This window comes from Arachis duranensis, chromosome 8 (assembly GCF_000817695.3).
Source record: "Arachis duranensis cultivar V14167 chromosome 8, aradu.V14167.gnm2.J7QH, whole genome shotgun sequence".
NCBI classification, from domain to species: Eukaryota; Viridiplantae; Streptophyta; class Magnoliopsida; order Fabales; family Fabaceae; genus Arachis; species Arachis duranensis.
This window is the reverse complement of record NC_029779.3, coordinates 34,917,802-34,927,216: the sequence shown is the minus strand read 5'-3', so window position 1 is coordinate 34,927,216 and position 9,415 is coordinate 34,917,802. Positions and strand designations below refer to the sequence as shown.

The following is a 9,415-nucleotide window of genomic DNA, read 5'->3' as shown; positions in this document are numbered from 1 at the left end:
CATCCCATCACAAAGCATTAACAAAGGGTCTTATTTTTTTCATATATTATGTAAATTATTTTATTACTTTTGCTTAATGCAAATATATATATCGTGTGTCACGTTTTTAGGGAGCCCACATGATAGGAAAGTGCATAAATAAAAAAATTATAGCTAAGCCTAAAAGTCGTCTTTAACTTTAAAAAAAAAAAAAAACTATTTTTGTTTTAAATTTCTTTCACTTAAAAAGAAAATCGAAATGTGATGGTACCTAATTGCTTCATGCACTATGTTGGGTGAGAAATTGACTAGACCTTAGTTTGTTGTTTCATCCAAAATTGGAAATTACAAACCGTATATATATGTATCATAGTTTTAACCCCCACCATTTTTTGGTCTCTTTTTGCATGTGCATATCAAGTTAACTTTATCTTCCACGCCCAAAATTTGGGGATTAAATTTTTGGAATGACGGTAATTATGGACCTAGAATTCAACATGAACAAAGTAGTGTGTTGTCTAGGAAAAAGGAAATAATGAGAAGTCATGATTGCATTACAATGATGATAGAGAAGTATGTGACTAGAGGGTCCTATAAATTCATCAGTTCATGCACTTCATCCCAAGAATCTAATTTTTATTAGGAGAGGCACTATCGCCGCTAAAAAAAATTAAAATATTGATTAATTTTAAAAGATTTTTTATCAGTAATTAATTTAAATATATTGAATTTTTATTAGAGACAAATGTATGCATTTATTATTATTATTATTATTATTATTATTATTATTGGAGTATCGTTCTTCCAGCTTTTTCAACAACTTTAATGATCATCAAATTACTCTATACTATACTAGTGTGGGTTAATGAATCATTAAGCATAAAATTTAATACAACAATAAGTTTTAGGGTGCATTTCGATTGTCTTTTAATGAAGGTTTCTTTTACTTAAAAAAATATATTTAACATTTAGATAGATAATTATCTAAGAAATAATATTTTTAAATATTAAAAAATGTTTTTATGTTTCTTTAAGCTCTTTATCATTAGCTTAAAAAAATGAGAGCTAAATTTATTATTTTAATGTAAATGTCCTTTTTAATAAAATCCAATTCAAACACTTTAAAATTATTAAAGAAGTGCTTTTTTGAGGGAAGAAAAAAAGATCTTTTTGCTCTAGAAACGAATCATTCATATAGTATGTACTTTTCTTTTCTTTTGTATATTTACTATTATGTATATAATTCGCAAATTTTATTTTTCACTTTTGTATCCTAAAAGAATGTCTTTAGCTTTCTATTTATCAAAAGTATCACTAATAGCATCAAGTTGCAACTCCCAACAAAAAAAACAAAGAGGGAGAGAAGAATTATACAGTATGTAACTAATAAAATGACTACTAATATTCAATCAAATAATAAAATAACCAAAATCACAAAAGTATATTGACTTTGGTGTATGTGTAATGTGACTATGTCTATGTGAGTCATTGCTTGAGGGAGGGGTAATTAGTGGTGTGGTTGATAACTTTTTCTCTTTGTCCTCGTGCTGCCCTGTGTATTGCATTGGAGACAAAACATGTCAAAGGAACTACTATTTAGCAAGAAAGAAAGAAAGAAAATCTATGAGAGAGTGCAAATAAAAGAAGACAAAGATTTCAGTTTAGATTTTTAGGCCATGATTAAACAAGTGGAAAGATATGAATTCAATTCGATATCTATGCAACTCTTACAATGTGTCAGCTTGTGATTTTGACGGGTGTTACCTGCCACTGCCATACCTTTACCTTTATTCAATTCAATTCATTTCATTGAATTAATGCAATCAAACTCAATCCTCTTGTTTACAAATTCCAATAGGATTATACCATAATTTTATTTTTGGGTGTTATATCTACTTTTCTAATAAATATATTTTACCGTGTAAAAACAAGCATTCATAATTTATTATAAATGGAAATAAACACACATAATTTACAGCAGAGCAAGGCACACCATTATTATTATTACAAAGAGTATATATATATAATGAAGGCTATGTTTGAAAAGAAGATTGTGCATCAAATTTCTCTCAATTTTATATAAAAATAAAATAAAATAAACAAAAACTTACTTTTGTATTTTTTTTTTAAATTTGGATCTTCTAAATTTTGAATTTTTATTTTAGAGAGTAAAGTATAATATCACTTTTGAATAATTTCTGTCTCATATTTTTTCTTGGTCTTACTTATAAAATAAATGATAAGAGATCACACTTTATTCTCTAAAATAAAATTCAAAATTTAGATGATCCAAAAAAAAATTTTTTTTGGTAAAAAATCCCTACTTTTGCATGACTCGGAAATTTAATATCCCTTATGATTTTGGGTCAGTTTTATTAAAATTCGAACCCAAATTGCAAAGTGTGGAAGTAAAATAAGCCCATGTTTGGTCAGCAATGGTTACTGCTTTGGAAGTTCCATGAACAAAAAAACAAAACCTATAGCTTTGGAAGTTATGGTCCAAACTCCAAAGCCGAAAATTGCTTTTACAGTTTTGCTTAATAGTAATAGTACTGATAAAATATAAGAAGTAAGAAATGAATGAAATCATAGGATTGTTGTTATTTTGAAGCTCATCCAACAAAACCAACGTCTGATGCCTGATGAAATTCAGCTGAGCCAAGTAATTCTGCATCTCCTGAATCTGCAGATTCTTCCACTTATCATCCCACCTCTGCACCGCACTCTCCCCAAGGCGCCCCACCGCACTCTGCACCGCACTCTCCGACACCACCGGTATCCTCCCTACTCCGCTCCCGAACCTGAACGTCCCTATCAAGAACGGACACCTACATACATACGCTCCCACAAATACGTATTATTATACGGAACCAAAAGAATCAAATTCCCAAATTAAAAAGCTTATTAAATGTACCTATACAAAAGATCATTATCCTCTTGATGTTTATCTTTTTCTTTTTCTTTGACTTGTTCTTCTTCAGTCGGTCCCATGGCTTCATCTTGATCTTGATTACTTTCATTATCACTGATATCGTTAAAATCATGGTCTGATTCTTCTGGTTCTTCGACTTCGAAGCCCATCTCGAAGCTTCTGGTACCCCAAATCCTGTTGCCGAGATCGAAGGCATCTTGATCATGAGGCTGATCCAAGACCTCAAGCTTCCTGCAAAGCTTGATGACTCTCTTCATATACTTGTTTTGGTACTTGTCATGAAGAGCGTTGAACTCGTCCACAGTCATGGTTTTCATATATTTGATGCAGAAATCAACTTTGTTGGACAGTGAGGTGTAAGGATAGACCTTGTTTGTGTAGAAGAACTCCAGCATGGAACGCAAGAAGAAAATCTCTCTTTGATCTTCATCTCCATTATTGTTTGCTTTTTCTTTTCCTTTTTCTTTTCCTTCTTCTTCTTCGTCTATGGTTGAGGAAGCAGAGTTTCCGAAGAGCTTTAGTTCATCGCTTAGGGTTTCTGCTGCTTTTGAGAAATGTTCGTAGAGTGGATACTGAAATGGTTTTGATTGGTTCATGGCGCCGCCGGTGATTGACATGATTGTGAAGAGAAGAAAGAGGAGAAAATGTGAATGAAGAACAGAACGGGTTCTTGCAGATGCAGATACAAGCTTCTAACAACAAAGCTTTTTTGTTTCTGTTTTATAAATGAAAAATGAGGGTATTTTTGTCATTTTCCGAGTCTCATAACTGATTAACTGATCACTGTACAACGGAACGTAACTAACAAGTTTCGCGCCATTTTTTCTTTTTAAAAAATATACTTTAATAAGGAATTCAAAATAATATATTACTTGTTTTGGATAAAAAATAAAACAAAATAAGTCCAAAAGCGGAAAAAAAAGTGATGGATAAAATAACATACTATATTACTTGTTTTTAAGAAAATGAATTAAATAAATGGCCTCAACTAAAATAAAATTCACAAATTTATCATTCAATTGCTAAAATGTTAGTTTTAATTGTAACCAATGTTAACTTATGTTTAATATCTTAAATTATATTTCATCATATATAATCTATTTATAATAAACATAATACAGTTTGTTACTTATGTAACTAGAAACTAAAATTTTTTAATATCAAATAATATAATTTTTTCATACTCACCTAGATCATAAATTTGAATCTCAATTTTATCTTTGGTTAAAAAAATCTTGAACAAATAGGATTCTTTATGGTCCTCAAATAAGTAGGTATCCATGCCTTAATATATGAATCAAAGCGGACAGATATATATGATTCAAATCACACTAATAAAAGGCATCAAATTTGCGGTAGCCCCAATTGAACAATGCTATGTTGCCTCTTTGATGAAAAAAATTATATTAGGCAGAATAAAGAAACCGAGGGGAAAAATATACAATTATACAAACAAGAAAGACCCTACATCACTACTAATTAAAGGAGACGTGGCTTTTTTCTTTGGTTAACTATGAACTAATCCCAATAGGGTCAACAAAGGATGATATAGCTAAAACAAAAAATACCACTTTTGTATTCAACTTGAATCTATGGACTGTCATCGTCCGAACTAAAGTCACCCGTCCTTTCTGCAACTACCGGAAGTCGGTTGCGAAAAATAGGAGGAGGCGGAGGAGCAGCGCCTGTCTCTGTTGAAGTTTTCGAACTACCACTCTCCTGTTTTTCATTATTATTATTTGATGCCGGTGCCGCCGGTGGTGCTGCCTGTGCTTGTGCCTGTGCGGCTGCTGCCGGTGGTGGTTTCTTTGGTATAGTCTTTATTTCTTTGCAAACCTTATCCAACATTAGCAAGAAATCACGCACTATCGGAAACAACCTCAAGCCTTCATCCTTGCCAGAATTGCCATGAAAGTAGTCACCTGTGCTCTTTATCAATGCCATGATCTTCTTCTCTTCTCGGAGCAAGTTGGCGACGCCCTCTTCCGCACTCTCCACAAAGCTCTTGGTGACTTCGTAGTAGCCCTGGTCATCCTCCAGGGTCTTAAGTTCCGTGTTTACAAATTCTCTGGCCTTTATAAGACCGTGGCCGAGTCTGGCCGTCGTAGATATCAAACCGTCCACATCCAGAGCCGCTGCTTTCTTGACATTCTCAAGCTCACTACTCAGACGGGACACCACGTTAAGGCCGAGGTCCCGGTACTGGTCTTCGTTCTCTAAGTTGACATCTTCTAGAAGGTCGTCGGTTTTTATGCTCGAAAAGCTTAGGCTCTCTTTTGACATTCTCATTGCTCTTATTCCCTCTGTTCTAATTATTTCTTGTACCACAAAGTGAAGAAGCGTGGTTTTCCCGTCTACACCTTTCACATCAGAGAGCTTCAGCAGCGTGTCAAGTTTGAAAGCTTGCGCGCCGCCTCGGAATGTTCCATCGTTCATCCTGTTTCCTGTTTTCAACACCGCTTCTAGAAGCTTCAGGAATAGCCTGCTGCTTTTTAGTTCCTCACATGCAACCTAGTGTGGTATCGTATCAAATATCGTAATTGATATTTTTTAAATATAAAAATAATATATATTACCTCCAAAACTCCAAAAGAATCTCTAGTAGTAATGAGTTCATCCGAGAGAGTGCACATGTAATGTAGTGTTTCGATTCGTTTGAAGGCAAATGGAATGTCGACAATGGCTTTCAAGAATCGGTCAGCGGGTCCAAGCATGTGTAGGTCCCCTGTGAAGAGTCTGAGCTTTAGTTCTTCCTCTTGACTTGGTGCCATCTTCAACAAAGTGTTTAAGAATTCTGGGGGTATTTCATTCCCTATCACCAACACAAATTTATAAGAATTCATGCAAGTAAAATATATAATTGAATGAGGAAGAAAAAATCACCTTCAAGGAGTGCATCACGAACTTCTTCTAATGTTACATTCAACGCTTTCAACAGAATTGATAAATTCTGTGCTTTCTTTGGTTCAATGATCTGAATATATTGAGGAGTTTGTTCACGAGATTCTTTCTTCATTCCGGGTTTAGATTTTTCTTGAGCGGCATTATATCCAAAAAGCGACTCCATCATTTCTTCATTGAACCTGTCAAAACCACACCATTCAACTCAACTCAAATGTAGTGGCAACAAGAAAGCAAGAAGCAAAACTGAAAGAAACTCAAAACTTACTGGAAGGATCCTGCTTTGAGCTGATTCCAAACCATAGCCTGATCTGAGTTTGCTTGAACCTTATCCCAGAAGAAAGGCTTAAGTTTTGGCTTAGGAACACCTCCAGGACCTTCGGGTCCTCGTCCTGGGGGCCTAGCCTTCCCGCCAATTGCACCTTTCAGAGGAGGCGGTCCAGGAGGTCGTGGACCACCTCCTCCCTTAGGTGCTGGTGGGGGAGGAGGGCCTGGGCCTGGGCCTTTTGCACCTGGTGGAGGGGGAGGTGGAGGGCCTTTTCCACCTGGTGGTGGAGGAGGTGGAGGCCCACCACCACCTCTACTCGGTGGCGGTGCAGGAGGAGGTGGAGCATTACTCGGCTTTGGCGGTGGTGGAGGAGGAGGAGCATCAGCAGCAGGAGGAGGCAGAAGAGGAGGATTATTTTCATCAGCGGAAGGAGGAGGAATTGATGGGTCGGAGGGAGGATTTGGCCTTCCAGGAGGAGGTTTCAAAGGTAACGGTGGTCCAACCCTGCCGGGAGGAGGTTTCAAGTCCATTGACGGTCTTGCCGAAGCGGCAGCAGAAGCATCAGCTCCTCCTAATCCTACTGAACTTATTTCATACGGTCCTGCTAATCGCATTGAATATATTTCATGCGCTAAGTTTTTATTTTTATTGTCATCAAATAAAATTTTACTTGACATAAGAGTCTCAATGCTGTCTTCTTTTTTCATTGACTCCTGCGGAGGATTTCTACTGTTAAAGGACCCTGCATTAGAGCGAGAGAGATTAGAAAATTCTATTATATTTAAAATATATTTTTATAAATATGATAAATTTGAAGAAGTAGATACCATTGGAGTAGTCAGTCCTACACAAGCTGAGAAGAGGTTTCTCATCAGTTTGATCAACAGTTGCTCTGCTACATCTACAACAAAATATGAAAACAAATGCTGCAATTCCAAATGATGACACTGCAGTTATACCTACGATAACAAACACATTTTGTTCGCTTCCACTCTCTTTTGGAGCAGTGTTTTCCGTTTTAGTTTTAGTTTGCACCGATTCATCTCCAACATCTTCTGCTCTTGACACATCTTGGAGCAAAACATGACCCAAGTTTCTTCTGGAAGACAGTAATCTCACATAACTTGCATGCAAACTGTTCTTTGAGACATGGATTAGGGGATTGTGTCTTCTCAAGCAATCAATGAAACCTTCCCTCAATTGCGGTTGGCAATTGTTAATCACATTTTCAATGTTTCTTTGAACTATTATTCCTCTTTCTAAACTGATTTCATTCGTGTTACTTGGTGATTGTATGGGGCATGAATCAACATCTTCAATTTTAATCAAATCCTCCCAGCAAGTAGTCCATAATAACTCTGCCTGCATTCATGAACACTATAACCAGTTTTAGAGCCCATCTAATTGTTAAGAAAAAAACAAGTAATAATTATTAATAAGTATACTCTTTTTGAATTTATTTCTGATGTTCTTGTATTATGCTAATTTTTTTAGAGGTTAAAATATTGAATGGACTTGAACCGAAGGAAAATCAAATAATTAGTGAAGTGAGTCTCACCGTATCTTTATCAAAAATTTCAGATTTAGGATCAAATAGTTGGATAAGGAGTTCTTCTTGTGCTTCCTTCCTCTTTTCTTCAAGACTAATAATTGCTCCCACAAGATAAAGAACCAAAACAATGCAAAAGCTAGCCTTTATGACACCCATATAATAATATTGTTGGATTTTCATTCCAACCTGTGCTTGTTATGCTTCTTAATTATCTCATCAAACCCTAAAACATGCACAACAAGCACATACTTCTACATTGCCTTCATCAAAATCCCAAATGACAAAAACATGGTTCCATTTTTCACCATCCATAGCCAAACCCAATTCTTCTATTCCTTTGCATAACCCCAAATTTCACAATATAACCTCCAATGATGTAGCTTGAAATAATCAGAATTTTGGGATAAAATATGGCTGAATTTGATGAACCGGAAAAAAAATGCAAAAACAAAAAAGCCCCTTACTATTGAATTTAATGAAATTCAATAATTTAAAAATTAAAACGGAAAACCCACCAGAAATCAATTACAGACAGCTCCAAATGCATCTAAAATCTTCTGGGAACCAAAGATTCAATAAGGGTCTTCTATATATTTAGCATGTGACAAAGATCCAAGGAAATCACCTAAAAAACCACGTGATTTTGGATCAATGCAAACATTGCCTAATGTTCTTGAACGTTGTTGATGATCAAGCAATCTTGGACATGCATCCAAAGAAACAATAATAATAATAATATTTTTGTTGAGTGTAATATTAACAAAGTTGATGATGATGATGGGAAATTTCTTGGCGCCAGAACCTTTATGCGCAAAGGGCCATCGTCCCATCAATGATTCTGGATTAGGAGTTAGGACATTGGCGCCTACGTTTGGAACACTGATTTTCTCTTTAAGGTTGTTTTTCTCTCTCCTCTTTTTGTATTCTACTTTTCTTTCTTTTTTTATTTTTATTTTCTTTTTCTCTTGCTCTTTTTCCATTATTCTTTCTGGGATTTTTTTTTCCGTTTAAATTTACATCTTTCTAATTTTGTGGAGCATACATGAATCTTTATGAGCCATGTCATTGTATAAAATCAGAGATTCGCTGTTATTTTTTCTTTTCAGCAGACATATAATAATAATAATAATAATAATAAGTGTCATAAACACACTTATTAATAAAATAATAAAAATTTAATATTTATATATTTAATGTTATGGAATTGTGAGTAAGATCCTAATGTATATTATAATGGGAATAATATAGAAAGAATTGGTATACAATTTTCTTTTATAAAATACTTTCTTCATAAATAATTTATAAAAAAAAGTTTTTTTCTATACTATTTTCAAGACTTAAACTCTAAACTTCTCAATTAAATTATAAATAACTTTTCATATTAATTAATTTTACTTTTATACAAATTTAATAATAAAAATAAATTAATAAATAAATTAGTGTTTATTCATACACTAATAATAATAATAATAATAATAATAATAATAATAATAATAATAATAATATCAGAAGTATTAGTTTTTTCTTTGTTAATATATTTGGGCTTAAAATTCGATATTCTAGGGCCTGAAATGTGGAATGTGAGATAGATTCTCTGTCTCTTTGGGCGATGTACTTTGAGATAAAGTGAACAGCCAATAATTAATTAGTAACAGGCCCAAATCATTTGTTTCCGATGTTGGAATATTTTCTTTATAGCAAACTTACAACGGTCCATGCAATCATCCTAGCATCAATATACTAATTACTTTTTCATTTTTTTGTGACTATTTTACTTTTTCAT

At 34.1% G+C, this 9,415-nt stretch overlaps 1 protein-coding gene across 1 annotated transcript; it reads right to left on the bottom strand.

The window, feature by feature from the left end:
- Positions 1-4,349: 4,349 nt before the first annotated feature.
- On the bottom strand, positions 4,350-7,944 carry LOC107462297 (formin-like protein 5). The gene is made up of 7 exons (XM_052253363.1): positions 7,882-7,944; positions 7,639-7,773; positions 6,908-7,442; positions 6,081-6,822; positions 5,795-5,994; positions 5,488-5,723; positions 4,350-5,422 (listed from the first exon to the last, which is right to left on the bottom strand). The coding sequence occupies exons 1-7, from the start codon at positions 7,942-7,944 to the stop codon at positions 4,502-4,504; spliced, it is 2,832 nt and encodes a 943-aa protein (XP_052109323.1). The 3' UTR covers positions 4,350-4,501.
- Positions 7,945-9,415: the final 1,471 nt, after the last annotated feature.

Bases quoted from the DNA above. Each gene is read 5' to 3' on its own strand.
- LOC107462297 (XM_052253363.1), bottom strand. From the start codon at position 7,944: ATGGATGGTGAAAAATGGAACCATGTTTTTGTCATTTGGGATTTTGAT. The intron at 7,443-7,638 runs GTGAGACTCACT...TCATGAATGCAG, and splicing joins AAATTTTTGATAAAGATACG to GCAGAGTTATTATGGACTAC. The intron at 5,423-5,487 runs GTAATATATATT...ATACCACACTAG, and splicing joins ATTCTTTTGGAGTTTTGGAG to GTTGCATGTGAGGAACTAAA.